Source organism: Ranitomeya variabilis, chromosome 5, assembly GCF_051348905.1.
Source record: "Ranitomeya variabilis isolate aRanVar5 chromosome 5, aRanVar5.hap1, whole genome shotgun sequence".
Classification (NCBI taxonomy): domain Eukaryota; kingdom Metazoa; phylum Chordata; class Amphibia; order Anura; family Dendrobatidae; genus Ranitomeya; species Ranitomeya variabilis.
The window spans coordinates 374,097,795-374,121,719 of record NC_135236.1 but is presented as its reverse complement, the minus strand read 5'-3'; the positions used below and the strand labels follow the sequence as shown (position 1 = coordinate 374,121,719).

Here is a 23,925-nt window from a genome sequence, read left to right as displayed (position 1 = left end):
TTTCTGTTGTGCTGAATAAAATAATTTTAAAAAGCCTTAAACTGAAATAATGGAAATATGTGGATGAATTCTAGTATCCTTGCCAAAGACAAACAAAGTTTTCTTTAGGCTAGGTTTACATAGGACACGATGTAAACGCTATGAGAACCCAGTTAAGGATAGAAAATGCCCTGCCCTCTGATGCCCCCATCCAGGTGACTGATAAAAAGCAGACCAATTTGTGGTAATATTTTTTTAAATTATAAAAGCAACACATCGAACATTTTATTAAAGGGGTTCCATGACCACAGTATGTTTTAATCAACAGATCTTAGAATAATAATGTGCTGATATAATCTTATATGTGTTCCCCTGCTATGTACTGTTATGTGCTGTGTCACACCATGCAGAATTGCTCCAGTTCATGATTGCCACATACAGTACCACAGCTCGTGGCCAGAGGAGGAAGAACAACAAGGGCTCATAACTGCTACTTTCTCAGGTAACATTTCCCTTTCTGTTTTATCACAGGAGCAAGTGTTTCTGCTCAGTCTAACCTTTTGAGCTAATCATAAATTAAGTCAGTGACAAAAGACCTTCTGAGGAACATTTTATATCAACACATCTAATTAAGTAAATTATTCGAAGATCTATTGATTAAAATGTACTTATTTCGTGCATTATTTCCCTTAAGGCATGTAAAATAAACTATAATAAATTGCTTTTTATTTCATATTCACCTAGTCAGAAATTGTTAGCCATCAAGAGAAAGAAAAATCAATTAAATTTAAAATTAAACTTACATAAAATGCTGAAGAATTCTACTATATGAGCAGGAGTACTGGGGCACATTACCACAGATGTATAAAATCCAGCACCTAGCCATGCAGTCCGCCTTTCACAAATGCTTGTAGAGTACTTATTAGGCTGGAGTTACACTACCGTATAACATGGCCGAGAGCTATGGGATAAAACATCGCATACAACTCGTCCCAGTGTTTTACTATGGGGCACCTCAGATCTGCGATTATTTTCTCATGCCGATTCGGCATGAAAGAACAAACACGGCATGCTGCGACTGGCAGCGATACTCGGCTCACTCACACCCATATAAGTCTATGGGTGCCAGCGACACATCGCACTGCATTCTGATATCACCCGAGTGCAGTGCGATTCCCATCTACACGGGCAGCACAGGAGATGGATACATTACTTTCTCAGGCTCCTCCGCAGCTGTGCTTTGATCCTGTCATGTGAGAGGATCGGACCACCGTAGCAGGACACTCGTCTCACTCTCGCAGAAGAGCAGGAGCCGAGGGTCATTAGCATATCGCATTGGATGCTTATGATAGTGTGAATCCGGCCATAGAGTAAGATCCTACAATCGGATGCCACCATTGTAACAAATCAGTTCGTGAAATTTGTTCCATCCTAAGTATTGCACGATCAGCGCTGAGTAGTATTATAGAGAAGTAGAACCAGAAACCACAGCAACTCATTCACAAAGTAGCAGAGAAAGGAAAATTACACTGAGTGCTAAGTGACAAAGCAAAAATGTCGCCATCACTCTGACTCAAGAAATGCATAGCTCTAACCCTCCTCTGGTATTAACATCAGCACAAAAACTGCCATAGAGATTCATGGCATGGGTTATCATGTTCAATACCAAGCATTGGACAGGGTGGTGTTAAGATTGCCCCAACTGGCCTTCAGAGCAGTCGATACGTGCTTTATGGAGGTATGTATCATAGGTCTCTGTCTAGCAGTTTGATCGATGAGTCTGACAAATGCCAGGGGGACAGTACCTGCCTGACTGCATTTTGATCATTGCAAAGTTTGTAGATAAGGTATAATATTATGGGGTGATTCTTCAGGGGTTGTCCCAGCCTTCTTGGTTCCAATATAGGGAAATCTTAATGATTCAGCATACCAAGGCAATTGTATGTCACGGCAGGCACCTGGCGCCGGAAAGAGATGCAGCGAGGGCGCGCAGGTGGGTAAGCAGGATTGTGTGCTGGAAGCCAGCGGCTGTAACTGTGCGCGCTATATGAGAAATGAATATTCATTGCCAGCACAATGAATATTCATTTCTGCCTCTGTGACCCGCCGATCCCCTGCGTCTTTCTGGGACAATAACTCGTGTATAATCTAAGGGGGCCATTTTCAGCACAAAAAATGTTCTGAAAAACTCGGCTTATACATGAGTATATACAGTAATTAATTTGCATTTTATTGCATTAAGTAAGTATTTGATACAAGAGAAAAACAGAACTTTATATTTGGCACAAAAACCGTTGTTTGCTATTACAGAGGTCAGATGTTTCCTGTAGTTCTTGACCAAGTTTGCACACACTGCAGCAGGGATTTTGGCCCATTCCTCCAGATCTTTCAGGTTTCGGGGCTGTCGCTCGTAAACACTGAGTTTCAGCTCCCTCCAAAGTTTTTCTATTGGATTCAAGTCTGGAGACTGGCTAGGCCACACCAGGACCTTGAAATTCTTTTTACGGAGCCACTCCTTAGTTGCCCTGATTGTGTGTTTCAGGTCATTATCATGCTGGAACACAGCCACAATCCATCTTCAATGCTCTTACTGAGGGAAGGAGGTTGTTGGCCAATATCTCTAAATACATGACCCCATCCATCTTCCCTTCAATATGGTGCAGTCGTCCTGTCCCCTTTGCAGAAAAGCATTCCCACAGTATGATATTTCTCTCACCAAGCTTCACAGCTGGGACGATGTTCTTGGGGTTGAACTCAGCCTTCTTCTTCCTCCAAATATGGCGAATGGAGTTGATACCAAAACATTATATTTTGATCTCATCTGACCACATGACCTTACCACCTCTAGATCATCCAGATGTCACTGGCGAACTTCTAATGGGCCTGGACATGTGCTGGCATGAGCAGGGGGCCCTTGTGTGCCTGTCAGGATTTTAATCCATGACGTTGTAGTGTGTAACTAACGGTAATGTTTGAGACTGTGGTCCCTGCTCACTTTAGGTCATTGACCAGATCTTCCAATGTAGTTCTGGGCTGATTCCTGACCTCTCTCAGAATCAACCTTACCCTAACAGTTTGCATGGAGCTCCAGGCGGAGGAAGAGTGACAGTCATTTTGAGTTTCTTCAATTTTCTAATAATTGTGCCAACAGTTGTTGCCTTCTCACCAAGCTGCTTGCCTACTGTCCTGTAGCCTATCCCAGCCTTGTGCAGGTCTATAAAGTTGTCCCTGGTGCCCTTACACTGCTCTTTGGTCTTGGCCATGGTGGAGAGGTTGGTGTGTGATTGATTTTGTGGACAGTTGTCTTTTAGACAGGTAACGAGTTCAAACAGGTGCAATTAATACAAGTAATGAGTTTAGAGTAGGAGGGCTACCTAAAGAAAAACTAACACGTCTGTAAGAGCCAGAACTCTGGCTGGTTGGTAGGTGATCAAATACTTATTTAATTCAATAAAATGTAATTTAATTATTTAAAAATCATGCAATTTGATTTTCTGTTTTTTTTATTTCTAGATTCTGTCTCTCACAGTTGAAGTGTAGCTACGTTAAAAATGACAGACCTCTTCATTCTTTGTAGGTGGGAAAAATTGCAAAATCGGCACTGCATCAAATACTTATTTTTCCCACTGTATGTCATATAGGTAAAGAAATGGGACAACACTCCAGTGTAATGAAATGCTTCAAGCGATTTCTGAATCCTTGTTGGACAAGTCAAATAGGGTTTTTTACTTAAAATATTTCTCAGGAGCCGGGTTCACATGTTTTGCAGTTGAGTACAGATCTCCTGCCCTGAACTCATAGCTTTGTAAATGCCTATTAAGTTGTCAAGTTCGGGTTAGGTGACCCGCAGTCAGTCCATGCTTTAAAGCCTATGCTTGGATTGTAAATCATGGATGTGCGAGTCAGGCTTAAAGCAATAGCAGCTTTTGTGACAAAGAATTAAGGCCTGAGTAAACAGACTAATGTTGGCTGAATCCACTGATATCGATGAGTTCAGTAGTCTAATGTGTATTGGGTGATGGCCAACAGATCACCGGGGAAGATGTCAATCGGGCATGTCCGATTTCGAACTGATGATCACATTGTTCTCTTGAAGATATGTCAGCTGATGGCTTTATCATAGAGAACACAGGAGAACTTCAGTTTATCAAAGAGTTGGCTGAGATACAGTTGTGGCCAAAAGTATTGACACCCCTGCAATTCTGTCAGATAATACTCAGTTTCTTCCTGAAAATGATTGCAAACACAAATTCTTTGTTATTATTATCTTCATTTAATTTGTCTTAAATGAAAAACACAAAAAGAATTATCCTAAAGCCAAATCGGATATAACTCCACACCAAACATAAAAAAGGGGGTGGACAAAAGTATTGGCACTGTTCGAAAAATCATGTGATGCTTCTCTAATTTGTGTAATTAACAGCACCTGTAACTTACCTGTGGCACCTAACAGGTGTTGGCAATAACTAAATCACACTTGCAGCCAGTTGACATGGATTAAAGTTGGCTCAACCTCTGTCCTGTGTCCTTGTGTGTACCACATTGAGCATGGAGAAAAGAAAGAAGACCAAAGAACTGTCTGAGGACAAATTGTGAGGAAGCATGAGCAATCTCAAGGCTACAAGTCCATCTCCAAAGACCTGAATGTTCCTGTGTCTACCGTGCGCAGTGTCATCAAGAAGTTTAAAGCCCATGGCACTGTGGCTAACCTCCCTAGATGTGGACGGAAAAGAAAAATTGACAAGAGATTTCAACGCAAGATTGTGCGGATGTTGGATAAAGAACCTCAACTAACATCCAAACAAGTTCAAGCTGCCCTGCAGTCCGAGGGTACAACAGTGTCAACCCGTACTATCCGTCGGCGTCTGAATGAAAAGGGACTGTATGGTAGGAGACCCAGGAAGACCCCACTTCTTACCCCGAGACATAAAAAAGCCAGGCTCGAGTTTGCCAAAACTTACCTAAAAAAGCCTAAAACGTTTTGGAAGAATGTTCTCTGGTCAGATGAGACAAAAGTAGAGCTTTTAGCGCAAAGGCATCAACATAGAGTTTACAGGAGAAAAAAAAAGAGGCATTCAAAGAAAAGAACACGGTCCCTACAGTCAAACATGGCGGAGGTTCCCTGATGTTTTGGGGTTGCTTTGCTGCCTCTGGCACTGGACTGCTTGACCGTGTGCATGGCATTATGAAGTCTGAAGACTACCAACAAATTTTGCAGCATAATGTAGGGCCCAGTGTGAGAAAGCTGGGTCTCCCTCAGAGGTCATGGGTCTTCCAGCAGGACAATGACCCAAAACACACTTCAAAAAGCACTAGAAAATGGTTTGAGAGAAAGCACTGGAGACTTCTAAGGTGGCCAGCAATGAGTCCAGACCTGAATCCCATAGAACACCTGTGGAGAGATCTTAAAATGGCAGTTTGGAGAAGGCACCCTTCAAATATCTGGGACCTGGAGCAGTTTGCCAAAGAAGAATGGTCTAAAATTCCAGCAGAGCATTGTAAGAAACTCATTGATGGTTACCGGAAGCGGTTGGTCGCAGTTATTTTGGCTAAAGGTTGTGCACCCAAGTATTAGGCTGAGGGTGCCAATACTTTTGTCTGGCCCATTTTGGGAGTTTTGTGTGAAATGATCAATGTTTTGATTTTTACTTCATTCTCTTTTGTGTTTTTTCATTTAAGACAAATTAAATGAAGATAATAATACCAAAGAATTTGTGATTGCAATCATTTTCAGGAAGAAACTGAGTATTATCTGACAGAATTGCAGGGGTGTCAATACTTTTGGCCACAACTGTAGATGCTTCGGATGATCTTACAGCCAAAAGCTTTCAGCTGACAGTCATCTAATGTGTCGGATTGGTTTTACTTGAAGCAATTTAGCTGTAAAGAGTTTTGTCCAGTTTACAATTTATGTATGGAGAAGAGGTAAATCCTCCCAGGGACATGAACCCACACATGTCCGTAAAATAGTACTAAGTAAACCAAACGTGACCAATGAATGTTGTGAGACTGCTGTAACATAATGCCACAAGACAAAGGGTGAAACTTACTTTACCAAGTTCCTTATCTTCCAAAGCCAAAACACCAGTGCTTTCTGTAAAGAGTTTAACTTTAACAATTGGCCGAGGGTGTGTGGTTGTAAAATCCCCTTGAGTTCCCCATCTATAAAACAAAAACAATTTGTTAAAGTCAGAAGCCCTTTAACCATGCATATTAGTTACCTTAAAAGCTATATGCCCTAAAGGCCTAAATGTATTATGTCCTTATATCCTTAAAGGGGTTGTGCCACAAACAAATGTATATTATAATCAACAGATCTTGGAATAAAAATAAACTCTGAGATTGGATGTGGTTTTTTTTATAAAAAATGTTCCTGTGCTGAGATAATCTTATAAATGTGCTCCTGCTGTGTACGGTGTAATTATCTCAGCACAGGAACATTTTTCTAAAACATCCAATTGTAGAAATTATTATTATTCCAATATCTATTGATTAAAATATACTTTTGTTCGTGGCACAACAACTTTTTAATTTAAAAGACACATTATTAAATACAAATATGTAATGTACATAAACCTCTGTTTACATTATGTTTCAGCTATAGGCTTATGCATACCATGGTATACGTTGTGCAAAATAAAAAAAAACATACTGCATGGTATAGTTGATTTTATGTATTTTCCTGGGTATAGAGCGATATGTTCCATAAACGTGTTCCATACAATAAAGTAAGACCAATATGAATTAATTAGCATGGATCTATTCTCTGCATTTGTGTCAAGTTTTCCCAGCACATACGTCAAATCATAACATGAACATGCTGATCTACTGAACATACGGTAATCCTATATACAGTAGGATTACATTGTTAACCCCTTCACAACCTATGATGTAGAGGTAAGTCATAGGTTGCGTCCCTGCCGTCCATGTGGGCTCCAGCGCCGAACCCTCATCTTTTCTGGCACATGACAGCTGATTTTATCAGCTGTCATGTGCCCCTAACAGCCGCGGATGGAACAGTGATCCACCCACGGTTGTTAACTAGTTAAATGCCGCTGTCAATCTCTGACAGCAGAATTTAACTCTCGCTTACTCGGCACCCCGTCACATGATCGTGGGGCGACGATGGATTGACATGACAACCTGGGCTCCTCTGCAAGAGACCCCTGTGGTTGTCATTGCTGACCGGCTATGATCGACGCCCTGTGGCCAGGACTAATAGCAGATGATCATTTCTGCTACACATAGCAGGACTGGAGCCCTGCTATGTGTAGCACAGGCAATCAGAGGATTGCAGATTCAAAGTCTCCTAAGGAGACTATTGAAACAAGTAAAAAATAAAAAAAATGTTTTTAAAAATATTAAAAACATATAAATGCTCAAATCACTCCTCTTTTGCCCCATTCAAAATAAAATTAAAAAAAATAAAAAATACACATATTTGGCACAGCCGCATTCAGAATCGCCAGATCTATGAAAATATAAAAATAATTAATCCAATCAGTAAACAGCATAACAAGAACATGCAGGAAAAAAATTACTTTTATAGGTGGCCGCAACATGTCATTAAAATGCAATAACAGGTGATCAACAGATCATATCTACCCCAAAATTGAATCAATAAAAACATCAGCTGGGCCACACAAAAAAAAGCCATTACCTGTCCCCAGATCCCGAAAAATGGAGACTCTACAGGTCTTGGTAAATGGCTACTTTTATTTAGTTATCTATTTTTTTTTATTATTATTATTTTGTTTTTTAACAAACTTTGGATTTTTTTCACTACTTAAATAAAAAGACCCTATACCTGTTTGGTGTCTGCAAACTCATAATGACCTGGAGAATCAAAATGGCAGGTCAGTTTTAGCATTTAGTGAACAAGGTATATATATATATATATATAAAAAAAAAAAAATAGGAATGTGGAATTTTTTCCCGTTTTCCAGTACACTATATGGTAAAACCAATGGTGTCATCCAAAAGTACAACTCATCCCACAAATAACAAGCCTAACCCAGCCATACTGACCACAAAAAAAAAAGTTATGGCTCTGGGAAGATGGGGAGCAAAAAACGAAAACCATAAGGTCTTGAAGGGGTTAAAATACTAAACCATTATTGATTTCCATTGCCAGAAGACAATAGAATATAATTATCTTTTGTTAATCTAAATAGGTCCAAAATTATGTGCCAGTGGATTTTTGTAATAGTGGTTGGAGCTCTGTTTTCTTTCTCTGCTTTATTCAGAGCTAAAGATAAAGTACTGGATTCCTCTGGCAGCCACTAGAGGGAGCACATGCCATATACTGTTCCCTGCTGAACTCAATATACTAGTAATCGCTGTATTGGAAATTCACAGTTCCGAACACTATTCAGAAAAGTTCTGGCCAAGTGGATGAATCATTTTAGAACCTTAAGAAAAGCTATTACTATGATATGGTAACCATTTGTTCTTTTTTACAGCATTTCTGATTATTTGGTTTAATGCTCCGTTTAAGGTCACAAGTGTATTGTAAATGGTCTCTCAGCATACCAAGTGTACAGACTTGGTCTGGATTTACACGTTTTGCAATCCGTGCACGGACCAGCTTGGGTCTCCTGACCTGAACCCTACAGCCTCAGAGGCTGCAGAGTGTGAATGCGAGTATGCAGGCTAATGCACAGGGTTTTCCAATGTCCGATATCCAGATCCCATCTAATACCAGTCCCTAGGGCTTAGAAGAGAAAAATCATTACTGTATGTGGATTTTGGACGGTACACTCTTCTCTAGGGAGTAGAAGAGCAGACACTTGGCTAATTAATTTGTGTTACACAAATCCCCAAATTAAGACTTCAAGAATGTTCTAAGGAAATTACATTTGCAGTCATTCGTCTATATGCTGTCTTCGTATAATATTACCATTCTTTTTCTAGGCCAGAACTATAAAATGTTTTATTTGTCTGATGGTCAATAGAAGAAGAATCACCATTTCAGGAGCAGTCATAAGGATGGCTCAGCTGTTTAATAAGGCTTACAACTAGCTTGTCTTAAAAGGTTATTTATGACAACTTTTGCAAATGAAAGGTCAATAACTCAGCTAGTGGTCTTTTCTAAGAAACAAGCTAAAAACAATATATTTTCATGCGCATCACAAGCTTTTTGCTTTGGAGCAATACAAAGTGCAATGTTGTCTTTGTTATTATCATTGCTCCACTAATGTAGATCCACGTCTGTTCTTGCTGTGAAACCTTAGATAGGGGGATAGTATGCTTTAGATGGCAAAAACACACTTTTAAATATTAAACAATCCAACCCCATCGTCTCTGCAAAATAGAGAACTAAATTAAAATACTTCACTAATCCACACAATCATTCCGAGTTCAAGCAATTATCTGGGAGATAGAAAAGTTTGCCATCAAAGGATTTGCTGATTATCATCAAAATAGTTAAAAGGGAATCTGTCAGCAGGTTTTTGCTATGTAATCTAAAGACAGCATGCTGTAGAGTTTAAAACACAGATTTCAATGATGTGTCTCTTTTCAAGCTCCGTCCTGCTTGCTTGCAATGATTGTTTTAGGACCAGGAGATTATCACTGCTTTGTCACAAAAGTCAAAGACTCGACATGCCCACTCCTGCGATAGGCACCTTACTGTGTATGGACATTGTATATACAGAGCCTTGTGTGGGCAGGTGAAGTCCCCTCAGCTCTGTTTAATTGCTAAGTGTAAAAACGCTAATTGTGTGAGAAAGGCTGCACCCAGTGATGTTTACATCGCTGGATTCAGCTTCTCTTCATCTACATCATGCTGCTCTCAGATGAGATAGAAAATCCTGTTGACAGAGTCCCTTTAATGCTTATGCTCAAATACTCTCCATTAATGAGAAATCAGATTTGAAGCCTCTGTCACTCCAGCTCTATTCCTCACCCAGGGCTGCTTCCTCATGCTTGATTCAGAGCCTCCATGCTCTGTGGCGTCAGGTAAAAGAACCATCAGTTAGGCTGGTTTCAGACTTGCGTCCCTGTGCACTGCGGATGGCAGCGTACTTCCTCCTTGCTTCCTCGGTGAAGCTCTGCCCAAGCTCCGCCTACTGCCTGCTGCGTTCCGCGTTTCCCTGCGTACCTATCTTTAACATTGGGTACGCAGGGACATGCGTTGTATGCGGATGTGTCCACATGTGGCGATTTGAGGTGTGCAGCACACACACCAGCAAAATGTTGCGTGTCCATGTGGGCGCCGCACACCTCAAGTCGCCACATGCGGACACATCCGCATACAACGCATGTCTCTGCGTACCCAATGTTAAAGATAGGTACGCAGGGAACTGTTGGACGCAGCCGACAGTAGGCGGAGCCTGGGCGGAGATACATGGAGGGATCAAGGAGGAAGTACGCTGCCATCCACAGCGCACAGGAACGCAAGTGTGAAACCAGCCTTAAGCAGGAGACGGTGCTAGTGGAGAATAGAGCTGGAGTGACAAAAACTTCAGATCTACAAATGGTTCTTCAGCTTCAATTGCATATCAATTGAAAAACGGATTTGTCAGGAACAGAGGAACAGACTGGCCATGTAAAGGGATTTCTAGACATGTCTTTAAAAGAGCTGTATGAACAAAAATAGTTTGGGGAGAGCTGAAGGGGAAATTTTGCTGACCAGTTCTCTTTAACTGGGGGTAAAAAACACTGTCAATTGAGTCCTGTAAAAGAATTTTTACTTAGTTTGGCTCTATGTTTCCCTGCACCATTCAACTTTGAAAATTGAACAGACTGAATCCTTCTCTCCACAAACATCTTATAGGTGGAGAGTTGGGAGGCTCTCATATACTAGAGGTTCAGCCGATCCCACCGAAATCAGCGAGTGTAAGTGATGTTAGTCTAATGTGTATGAGGATCTAGTGGATCAGAAAATTTATTTTCTCCCTCCCATGATCCATGCTTCACATAAACTTTCCATCTAAAAATACATAGGACAGCATGGATATTCCATAGGTGATAATGCAATAGATGCATTAGATAGGATACATTTACAAAAATAAAATTCTAAAAAATCTACTGAAAAGAATAAATAAAAATATAAAATGTTATATATTTAATTATAAATTTAAGAGGTATTCTCTGCTTAATAATGTATGGCATAGTCACAGAATATGCCATAAATTGATAGTAAATGTGAATCTTGTCATTGGGACCCACATCAATCTCAAGAATACAGCATGGTTACATGCTGAAATCAATAGAGGGGTGGTTGTAATTCTCACACAAAATAAGAGGAATCTTGACCACCTCTCTGACACCAGCACAATCTAATATACATTTGTAGCACATCCTACAGATGCGCCATAAATGTACAAGATGTGAATACTCCTTTAATAAATACATGAAATGTGTAGATCTACAGTTGCACATGTCTCCAGTAACTGTCAAAGTATGTATGTGTCTGCAGGCGGAATGCTATATTACGGTTATGCCTTTGCCTTTCTCTTTACGTGCAGTTATTATACTGGCCACTAGATGGGGGCATTATAGTGTACAGGGTTTTCATCTAGTGTGTAGTGTAAGAAATAGTTAAACATAGGAGGGGCAGCTGTGTGATAAGGTTAGGAACGTTTCCAGGCATAGGCAGAAAGGCCTGGGAGCCCGAATAGTCCACATGGGCTCTAGGCCCAGGACTCTACAGCAGACACGCACGTTAAAGAAGACAGAAGTATGGTATCGAGCAGCATGATTGCAGCAGTTCATAGCTGGAGAAAGGAAGCGGTCCGGAATAGTACAGGGCGCAGATTGTTCAACACGTGGCAGATTATTGCATGGGCCGATGCTCTCAGAACCAGTGCGAAACGGACTAGAGAATCCCCAAGCACAGTGAGTATGAACAGAGAGAATGCTGCGGTACCGCCTGAGGCACTGTTACCCCGTAATGTACTGGAGGACGTGGAACAGAGTGCAGAGAAAGAGCAGAGTGGGAACTGCATGGGACTTGCTGTTGATGTTGTTACTGACAAGAATGTGCTGTCAAATTATTCAAGTAAAGTTTCACTTGTTGCATTTGAACCGGACTGTGTCTCAATTCTTGTGAAGCCAATTGTAGAAAGGCCTCAGCACCACAGTGGTATCCCTGATGGCGCAGTGGAAGACGACACAGGTATGCTGGTTAATGAATGCTGTTTTCATGTGAGAGGAGGCCAGGGCACAGATACACAAGAGTGCTCAACCAAGACTAAGGCTCTGGCTCCCTTATACATGTCCATACTTGTGTTGCCTGCCTGTGAAAGTGCATATCCATTTGTGTAGTGATTGCTCGTCTGTGTGCGTTAAGCTAGTTATGCACATAACATTAGGATCTAGCACGAGGTGGCCGCTGGTATACCATTAACAGGAGGTGATAGACACATTCATCCTCTATAGTGATGAGCGAATATACTTGTTACTCGAGATTTCCCGAGCACGCTTGGGTGTCCTCCAAGTATTTTTTTAGTGCTCGGAGATTTCGTTTTTATTGCCGCAGCTTAATGATTAACATCTGTTAGCCAGCATAAGTACATGTGGGGATTCCCTAGCAACCAGGCAACCCCCACATGTACTTATGCTGGCTAACAGATGTAAATCATACATAGTTATTAAGGTTGAAGGAAGACTAAGTCCATCTAGTTCAACCCATAGCCTAACATGCCCTAACATGTTGATCCAGGGGAAGGCAAAAAAAACCCATGTGGTAAGAGTAAGCTCCACCATGGGGAAAAAAATTCCTTCCCGACCCCACATACGGCAATCAGACTAGTTCCCTGGATCAACGCCTTATCAAGGAATCTAATATATATACCCTGTAACATTATACTTTTCCAGAAAGGTATCCAGTCCCCTCTTAAATTTAAGTAATGAATCACACATTACAACATCATACGGCAGAGAGTTCCATAGTCTCACTGCACTTACAGTAAAGAATCCGCATCTGTTGTTATGCTTAAACCTTTTTTCCTCCAGACGTAGAGGATGCCCCCTTGTCCCTGTCACCGGTCTATGATTAAAAAGATCATCAGAAAGGTCTTTGTACAGTCCCCTCATATATTTATACATTAACATAAGATCACCCCTTAGCCTTCGTTTTTCCAAACTAAATAGCCCCAAGTGTAATAACCTATCTTGGTATTGCAGACCCCCCAGTCCTCTAATAACCTTGGTCGCTCTTCTCTGCACCCGCTCTAGTTCAGCTATGTCTTTCTTATACACCGGAGACCAGAACTGTGCACAGTATTCTAAGTGTGGTCGCACTAGTGACTTGTGTAGAGGTAAAATTATGTTCTCCTCATGAGCATCTATGCCTCTTTTAATGCATCCCATTATTTTATTTGCCTTTGTAGCAGCTGCCTGACACTGGCCACTGAATATGAGTTTGTCATCCACCCATACACCCAGGTCTTTTTCATTGACGGTTTTGCCCAGAGTTTTAGAATTAAGCACATAGTTATACATCTTATTACTTCTACCCAAGTGCATGACCTTACATTTATCCCCATTAAAGCTCATTTGCCATTTATCAGCCCAAGCTTCTAGTTTACATAAATCATCCTGTAATATAAAATTGTCCTCCTCTGTATTGATTACCCTGCAGAGTTTAGTGTCATATGCAAATACTGAAATTCTACTCTGAATGCCCCCTACAAGGTCATTAATAAATATGTTAAAAAGAAGAGGGCCCAATACTGACCCCTGTGGTACCCCACTGCTAACCGCGACCCAGTCCGAGTGTGCTCCATTAATAACCACCCTTTGTTTCCTATCCCTGAGCCAGCTCTCAACCCACTTGCACGTATTTTCCCCTATCCCCATTATTCTCATTTTATGTATCAACCTTTTGTGTGGCACCGTATCAAAAGCTTTTGAAAAGTCCATATACACTACATCTACTGGGTTCCCTTGGTCCAGTCCGGAACTTACCTCTTCATAGAAGCTGATCAAATTAGTCTGACATGAACGGTCCCTAGTAAACCCGTGCTGATACTGGGTCATGAGGTTATTCCTCTTCAGATACACCAGTATAGCATCCCTTAGAATGCCCTCCAGGATTTTAGCCACAGTAGAGGTTAAGCTTACTGGCCTATAATTTCCGAGTTCAGTTTTTGTCCCCTTTTTGAATATTGGCACCACATTTGCTATACGCCAGTCCTGTGGTACAGACCCTGTTATTATGGACCCTTTAAAGATTAAAAGTAATGGTCTATCAATGACTGTACTTAATTCCTGCAGTACTCGGGGGTGTATCCCATCCGGGCCCAGAGATTTGTCAATTTTTGTGATTTTTAGACGCCGCCGTACTTCCTGCTGGGTTAAGCAGGTAACATTTAATTGGGAAATTTTATCACTAGTCATATTGGCTGCCATGGGATTTTCTTTTGTAAATACTGATGAAAAAAAGTAATTTAGCATATTGGCTTTTTCCTCATCCTCATCCACCATTTCACCCAGACTATTTTTAAGGGGGCAAACACTATCATTTTTCAGTTTCTTACTATTTATGTAGTTAAAGAATATTTTGGGGTTATTTTTGCTCTCTCTGGCAATGTGTCTCTCTGTCTCAATCTTTGCTGCCTTGATTTGCTTTTTACAGAATTTATTTAATTTTTTGTATTTATTTAATGCCTCCTCACTACCTACTTCCTTTAATTCTCTAAATGCTTTCTTTTTGTCCCTTATTACGCCCCTTACAGCTCTATTTAGCCATATTGGTTTCCTCCTATTTCTACTATGTTTATTCCCATACGGTATATACTGTGCACAGGTCCTATCCAGGATGCTAATAAACGTCTCCCATTTTCTTTGTGTACTTTTTTGTCTCAGGATATCGTCCCAGTTAATTGCACCAAGATCCTCTCTCATCCGTTGGAAATTTGCCCTCCTGAAGTTTAGTGTCCTTGTCACCCCTCTACTACACATCTTATTAAAGGAGACATGAAAACTTATTATTTTGTGATCACTATTCCCCAAGTGACCCCCAACCCTTATATTTGATATGCGGTCTGGCCTGTTGGCTAGTATTAGGTCTAGCAGTGCCCCCCTCCTTGTTGGGTCATGAACCTGTTGTGAAAGGTAATTGTCTCTCATAGTTGTCAAAATCCGATTACCTTTACTGGAACTGCAGGTTTCTGTTCCCCAATCTATTTCAGGGTAGTTGAAGTCCCCCATAATAATGACTTCTCCTTGAGTCGCAGCTTCATCTATTTGCTTTACGAGGATATTCTTCATTGCTTCCAATATTTTTGGAGATTTATAACAAACCCCTATCAGTAATTTATTATTTTTTCCCCCTCCCCTTATCTCCACCCACAGGGACTCTACATTTTCATTAGATTCACCTATATTATCACGCAGGATGGGTTTTAAGGTCGATTTTACATACAGACACACCCCACCCCCTCGCTTATCTGTACGGTCATTTCTGAAAAGGCTATAGCCCTGCAAGTTAACAGCCCAGTCATGGCTCTCATCCAGCCATGTTTCAGATATCCCCACCATGTCATAATTATGTTCCAACAACATTAGTTCTAATTCGTCCATTTTGTTGGCGAGGCTCCTGGCATTAGTATACATGCACTTGATGTTCCTCTCTGTACCTCTATTCTTTCTTAAATTACTAACTGTTCTAACCCCACCCCCCATGCCACCGCCACCCCCAACTTCCTTATTTGTGCCCAGGTCTCTATCTGCACTATCTTCCCCTCCTATAAAATGAATACCCTCCCCCCAATCCCTAGTTTAAACACTCCTCCAACCATCTAGCCATTTTCTCCCCCAGCACAGCTGCACCTTCCCCATTGAGGTGCAGCCCGTCCCTAGCGTAGAGCCTGTAGCCAACTGAGAAGTCGGCCCAGTTCTGCAGGAACCCAAACCCCTCCTTCCTACACCAATTCTTGAGCCACTTATTAACCTCCCTAATCTCCCGTTGCCTCTCTGGCGGGGCACGTGGTACAGGCAGTATTTCGGAAAATACCACGTTGGAGGTCCTTGCTTTCAGCTTGCAGTCTAATTCCCTGAAATCATCTTTAAGGTCCTTCCACCTACCTCTAACTTTGTCATTTGTGCCAATGTGCACAATGACCGCTGGGTCCTCACCAGCCCCTCCCAGTAATCTGTCCACCCGATCAGCGATGTGTCGGACTCGAGCGCCAGGTAGGCAGCACACCGTTCGACGATCCCTGTCTTTGTGACAGATTGCCCTATCTGTTCCCCTAATAATTGAGTCCCCCACTACCAGCACCTGTCTGGCCTGCCCTGCCCTCCTATTTCCCTCCTTACCTGAGCAGTCACTCCTCCGGCTTTCAGAAGACATGCCTGGCTGCAGCAGTGCTACCCCTGTACTGGTACCCCCCTCATCTACAGCTGCGGCAAGAAAAACTAAATCTCGGAGCACTAAAAAAAATAGTCAGAGGACACCCGAGCATGCTCGGGAAATCTCGAGTATTGAGTATATTCGCTCATCACTATTCCTCTACCCTCTCTAACCACTAATCAACAGGGGATGCCTAAAATACACTACCATTAAATTCAACTAGTACAAAAGCTGTAGTGGAACAAAAGGGCACAAGACACATGGGCACAAGGGCACACATCGGTTGATACCCTTTTAGCTGCTAAGGAAAGTAAAACGAAGGTGCTCACCTGAGCAGGTCGTGTGAAGGCACAAATCCTATGAAAACACCTGAAGATACCAGCTGCTGCTGCCTTTTGGCTGGGGATAATCTCCTCCAGGATAGATGACCAATTTGGACGATAACACAATATCGGTCTACACTGCTATAATAAAGAATCCTTAGAACCAAGATGAGTTGAACTGTTTTTATTTCCACAATGCATTTGAACGCTGGACTAGCATCTTTTTCAAGTGAAAAAAAAAACAATTGCAATTACAGCAGAGCAGCCCGATATTGTGAGATCGTCCAAATTGGTCATTAAATTCAACTAGTCAATTTCTGACTTTTTCCTATGTCCCAAAAAATAAACACTGTTTTAAATAGAATACATTTAAGTAAAACATTTTAATTAGCAAATATAAACCAAGTTATTTTATTCAATTTCAACTTTGTTTTTTTGAACAAGACGAATCAAAGAAAAAAATGATTAAAGTATATTAAAAAGCTGTACAAGTATTCACTTTACATTTAATATATTTCCACAACTCTTAAATTGACTTGGTATTCCAACCTATGCAGTCAATTAAATGCAAATGCTTTTGAACCTTCAATACGTCTTAGTAGTGTAGAAAATGTTTTAGCATTATCTTAACAATTCAATATTCAATTTTCAGCTTTGCAGTAAAGCGCAAAAACAACAAAAAAAAGTAAAAAAAAAAAAAAAAAAGTAGTGTACACGACAAGCAGGGTTATAGTAGTTACTTACTGAGGTCTTGAGGCTTCGGCTTGATCGGTCTGGAGTTTTTCACCACCCTCTACTTCCATTGTACAGTATACAATTCTGTTTGGAGCCACTGATTTCAAGCCGTGGACTTCCATGATAACAATCTGCACAAAAAGCATGATCTTAATAAACATAACAGTATAAAAAAGTAACAATCTAAAAATAAATCTAATGAAAAATATGTAGAGTAACAGTTTTGACTAATTGAGGAGACAAATCTATCTTCACATTAATCGCAAACATGGATTCAGATTGATTTTGAACTAGTTCATTTAGTGTATCTGGTGATCTTTGCCTCTCAAATCAATTGACCTAAACATTTGAATTTAAGAGACAGGCAAACAAATATTCACAAATAAAAATGCTTTAAAGTTTATACAGTATTTAATTCAGTTGAGAAAAATGTTCAGGACAAATGCAAAGGTAGTCCGACTAGTGGTACAACTAAAAAAAAGTCAAGACTCTTCCAGGTTAACAGTTATGAAGTGCCCTTTGAAGATCTGTTTTGTTAAAGAGGATGCCACACAAAACTCAATAGAGTGTGTGAAAAAGAGTTTTTGGTAGTGCCCACATGGCTAAAAAGTTGGCTCACATGCTCGGTAGCTTTCCTGTTCATGCCAAGTAGTGATCGGACACTACAAAAAAAAGGTTCTCTGTGGTAGTCAGAGGAAAATTGCCACATGTGAAGTAAATGTAGCAAGTGGGAATGAGAGTGAAAGAAGTGAAATACAGGAAAGGTAGACCGATAATGGACTATTTATTCTGCTGGAAGACAGAGGATGATTTAGTAGAAACAGCCTGCAATGTACCACCGGGAAATTCTGTTGCTTCCTTGTCGAACGAGGAGAGAATAAAATCACAAGGGTTCAAAATGGGAGAAAGCGCTGGAGAGTGGTGTTTTATAACACCAATATGGGAAGGGTAATGATGCTCATTACTCCAAAAGTGTGTTTCCTTTTCAATTTGTGGGATGACCCCGTTATGGAAAAAGAAATTCTGTGCTATGAATAACTGTCTGCGACTCAAAGATAAGAGTTATATTCAGTGAAGAGTTTGGCACTAAAAGCTACAGGATCCCCACACTTGAAATCAATAGTTATGGATGTTCACCAATTTCTACTTAAGCCCTTTCTTGTCTGTTTTCCATCTTGGTAAGGCTGGGCTCACATTGTGTTATGGTAGTCCGTTAGACGGACTGCTTTACCCCGAGGCATAATGCGGTGTAACGCAGTCCGTTAAGGCTGCCATTAACCTGTATTATCGGGCGCTAGCGATGTGCCATCATTCAGTGACGGAGCCTCGGACGCGGGCTGCAGCGTCTGAGGCTCCGTCACCGCTAGCACAGATGAATCACCTGCACTAGCGGTACAGCATAACGCGATGGTGTGTATGCTATAGCGTTAACGCAGCCCGTCAACACTATGCGTTGAACGGGCTGCTTTAACGCAATGTGAACCTGGCCTGACACTTTAGGAAAAACAACCAAACATTGACATTTGGTGATCGCTACACTAGGACTCCCAGAAATAAGTTTTCTGATCTGCTACAGGGTAATGCAATATAAAAATGGTCCATCTAAACCATTGGTCCCCAACTTTTCTTACTTTGAGACATACATTCAGTACCAACCTCCAGAACAGTAGTGAAATTTGAGAGCCCCCCCATTACTGGTATGATGACAGCCAAAGCTTCCCTGCAGAAAGCATAACGCGACCTTGAGGACCCCTTTCTTTATAGGCTCTAAATTTAATTGTGTATTCTCGCATCAGGCTCAATCATCACTATTACATCCAGCATGAAGCATCATTCTAACCTCTAACAGGCAGCATTATACCATCTTTACCTTACTACATATATTTCCAAAACCACCCCAGCCAGATCTGCTCTTAAGTGTGGAGCCACTCACAAAAGTCAGCATCTGGAGATCTTCTCCTCATAGCTGTTTGTTAAACCTGGTGCTAATATACCAAGCTGGCAGAGAGCTGAGAGAGCCACACATCACTGGCCCAGAAGCCACACATGTCTATGGTTGTGGACCTCTGCTTTATGGGCACAGAATATGTATAAATAATCCAAGGAGGCAGCAAGTCCAAAATAGTGAAGAAAATGAGCATCCTTTAATCACCAACACAGCTAAGTTTCAGCTCGCTCTATGCTGCTTTTCTAAAGCATTAACACATATTAAAAAACATGGGGGATAAATACATACACACTCATTATGTATTTTGCTTAATCTAATAGACCAATTGAAAATAATTATAATTACCGTATATACTCGAGTATAAGCCGACCCGAGTATAAGCCGACCCCCCTAATTTTGCCACAAAAAACTGGGAAAACTTAATGACTCGAGTATAAGCCTAGGGTGAAAAATGCAGCAGCTACCGGTAAATGTCAAAAGTAAAAATAGATACCAATAAAAGTAAAATTAATTGAGACATCAGTAGTTTAAGTGTTTTTGAATATCCATATTGAATCAAGAGCCCCATATAATGCTCCATACAGTTTGATGGGCCGCATTAGATGCTCCATATTAAAATATGCCCCATATAATCCTGCATAAAGGGTAATAAGGGCCCCATAAGATGCTCCATAGAGATATTTGCCCTATATGGTGCTGCACAAGCGTTATGGCCCCATACAGATGCTCCGTACAGCCACTTGCCCCTTATAGTGCTGCACAAGCATTATGGCCCCATAAGATGCTCCGCACAGCCACTTGCGCCTGATAGTGTTGCACAAGCGTTATGTCCCCATACAGATGCTCCGCACAGCCACTTGCTCCTCATAGTGTTGCACAAGCGTTATGGCCCCATACAGATGCTCCGCACAGCCACTTGCCCCATATAGTGCTGCACAAGTGTTATGGCCCCATACAGATGCTCCGCACAGCCACTTGCCCCATATAGTGCTGCACAAGCGTTATGTCCCCATACAGATGCTCCGCACAGCCACTTGCCCCTTATAGTGCTGCACAATTGTTATGGCCCCATACAGATGCTCTGCACAGCTACTTGCCCCATATAGTGCTGCACAAGTGTTATGGCCCCATACAGATGCTCCGCACAGCCACTTGCCCCATATAGTGCTGCACAAGTGTTATGGCCCCATACAGATGCTCCGCACAGCTACTTGCCCCATATAGTGCTGCACAAGTGTTATGGCCCCATACAGATGCTCCGCACAGCCACTTGCCCCATATAGTGCTGCACAAGTGTTATGGCCCCATACAGATGCTCTGCACAGCTACTTGCCCCTTATAGTGCTGCACAAGTGTTATGGCCCCATAAGACGCTCCGCACAGACACTTGCCCCTTATAGTGCTGCACAAGTGTTATGGCCCCATACAGATGCTCCGCACAGCCACTTGCCCCATTTGCTTTTGCTGCCATAAAAAAAAATCACATACATACTCACCTCTCCGTCGCTCAGGACCCCGGCACTTTTACCTGCTCCTTGTGCGGCTCCGTCTTCGGCACTGACGTTCAGCAGAGGGTGCGCACTGACTACGTCACCGCGCCCTCTGACCTCAGCGTCACTGCCAGAGGACGATGAAGAAGGAGCCGCACTGGAACGAGGAGGGGTAAATATCGCGCAGCGCTGCGCTCCCCCTCCCCGTATACTTACCTGCTCCTGGCGCTGTGTCCCTGCTTCATCCCCTGCGCTGCATCTTCTTCCTGTATTGAGCGGTCACCGTTACCGCTCATACATTAATGAATATGCGGCTCCACCTCTATGGGAGGTGGAGCCGCATATTCATTTCTGTAATGAGCGGGACCATGTGACCGCTCAGTACAGGAAGAAGCAAGGACGTCCAGGGACCGTGCCGGGAGCAGGTAAGTATAATTACACAGCCCCCGCCCCCCTCACCTGCCGACCCCCGGGTATGACTTGAGTATAAGCCGAGAGGGGGACTTTCAGCCCAAAAAAATGGGCTGAAAATCTCGGCTTATACTCGAGTATATACGGTAAATGTGAAACAAAAAAAAAAAAACAACAGCTTATCATATGGATACAAAAGAAAGTGCAATACATTGTGAAAATTCACCAATGTCAAAAGGTATAAATAGTTAATTAACCAACTCAATAACCCCTTTACCAGCTTGGGTATTTCTGTTTTTTTATTTTTGCTTTTTGCTCACCTTCTTCCCAGAGCAATAACTTTTTATTTTTTCAGCAATATGGTTGTGTTAGGGCTTGTTTTTTTCGGAATGAGTTGTATTTTTGAACAACACCATTGGGAGTTGAAATTGCAAAAGAAGCGCAATTCCACAATTATTTTTTTGCGTTTTGTTTTTAATATGTTCACTAAATGCTAAGGACTGACCTGCCTTTATGATTCTCCAGGTCATTACAAGTTTGTAAATAGTGAACATAAATCCCCTTAAAAGACAACATTTATTATATAATCATCTAATATTACACCACCCCAGTGTTCTCCCAGCAGAAAAAACTCTGCCAAAAATAGCTACAAGGTGACCACTCCTAGCACATACCCTACAATAACCTAACTGTTGCCTGCCTTGCTGTGGAGGTTGGCACCCTAGATGACGCTTTTTTGGCGCCCCCACTCAACGTGGACTATCCCTCACTGCCCTTCCTCACCCTGATAGAAAGGTGGGAAAACAATAATAATAGAACAGAGATGAAAAAAGCAAAAAAAAATGGTCACACAAAAAAACATAAAAAACAAATATAATCAAAAATAGCAAAAAGGCCAAGGCAGGACAAAGTGCAGTCATATATGATTATGATCCTTACATCAACATGACTGCCAAATGCTATCTCGTAACATATCGTAAAGCTTTTTTATCCATGGCATCTGGTATCTGACACGTACGATGGGCCTCCTGATGAACCGCACCACGGGGAAACGCGTTGAGGCGTACAGAGGCGTACAATATCAGGATAAGTGATCGCCATCTTTACTATTGTGTATATTAACAGCATATTTTGCATGGACTATTGATTCTATATGCCCTCATCTATGGGCATTGTCTAGACTGCTAGATTATCCTCTAGGTTGCAGTTTGGATTATGTAGTATTGCATGGGCGCTATCCTGTTTCCTTTGTTTTTTGGTACTGGTTTATTGCCGTATTGATATGGCAAATCTGGCAATATACCCGATGTTACGAGATAGCATTTGGCAGTCACGTTGATGTAAGGATCATAATCATATATGACTGCACTTTGTCCTGCCTTGACCTTTTTGCTATTTTTGATTATATTTGGTTTTTATGTTTTTTTGTGTGACCATTTTTTTTGCTTTTTTCATCTCTGTTCTATTATTATTGTTTTCCCACCTTTCTATCAGGGTGAGGAAGTGCAGTGAGGGTTAGTCCACGTTGAGTGGGGGCGCCAAAAAAGCATCATCTAGGGTGCCAACCTCCACAGCAAGGCAGGCAACAGTTAGGTTATTGTAGGGTATGTGCTAGGAGTGGTCACCTTGTAGCTATTTTTGGCAGAGTTTTTTCTGCTGGGAGAACACTGGGGTGGTGTAATTTTAGATGATTATATAATAAATTTTGTCTTTTAAGGGGATTTATGTTCACTACTGTTTTTTTGAGTTCCCGCTATGATCTGGAAACGTTCGACAAGTTTGCAGATACCAAACATGTACAGGTTAATTTTTATGCAAGTGGTAAAAAAAATTGCAAAGTTTGTAAGGCTAAGTGCACACGTTGCAGAATTCTGCAACTCCTGCCGCGGGTATATCGCATGCGGAATTGGCATGCATATTCCCGCAGAAAACTAGCGTTTTGCAAGCATAATTAGCTTGCAGAATGCTAGCGTTTTCCAAGCGATCTGTAGCATCGCTTGGAAAATTGATTGACAGGTTGGTCACACTTGTCAAACATAGTGTTTGACAAGTGTGACCAACTTTGTACTATTGATGCAGCCTATACCACATCAATAGTAAAAGAAAGAATGCTAAAAATAATTAAAAAAAATAAAAAATGGTTATACTCACCTTCCGCAAACAGCCGATATCCTCAGCGGCTTCTGTTCCTATAGATGGTGTGTGTGCAGGACCTTCGATGACGTCGCGGTCACGTGATCGCGACGTCATCGCAGTCATGTGACCGCGACGTCATCGCAGGTCCTTCACACACACCATCTATAGGAACGGAAGCGGCCACGTGCACCGCTGAGAGGCGGGAAGACTCCGGGGGCCATCGAAGGTGAGCATATCATGATTTTTTATTTTAATTATTTTTTTTTTAACAATTATATGGTGCCCAGTCCGTGGAGGAGAGTCTCGTCTCCTCCACCCTGGGTACCAACCACACATGATCTATTTACTTAGCGCATGGTGGGCATAGCCCCCTGCGGGAAGTAAGCAGATCAATGCATTCCTAGGTGTGCGGAATCCCCGCGATTACGCAAATTTAATGAACATGCTGCATTTTTTTCCGGAATGCGATTCCGCTCAGGAAAAAAATGCAGCATGTGCACAGAAAATGCGGATTGCATTCTATTAAATAGGATGCTTAATGTGAGCGGTTTTTTTCGCAGTTTTATAGCATTTTTATAGCGAAAAACCGCGAAAAAAACG

The 23,925-nt window shown here is 41.7% G+C and overlaps 1 protein-coding gene across 19 annotated transcripts in view; it reads right to left on the bottom strand.

Moving 5' to 3' along the window:
* The window catches only part of CADPS2 (calcium dependent secretion activator 2), a 699,771-nt gene that overhangs the window by 549,277 nt on the left and 126,569 nt on the right, over positions 1–23,925 (bottom strand). For all 19 annotated transcript variants that reach the window (XM_077264954.1, XM_077264944.1, XM_077264942.1 and 16 more), the window contains exons 6-7: positions 17,350–17,471; positions 6,030–6,141 (exon numbers count right to left, since the gene is read on the bottom strand). In XM_077264954.1, coding sequence (XP_077121069.1) covers positions 6,030–6,141; positions 17,350–17,471 — 234 coding nt within the window. The remainder of the gene's footprint in view (positions 1–6,029; positions 6,142–17,349; positions 17,472–23,925) is intronic.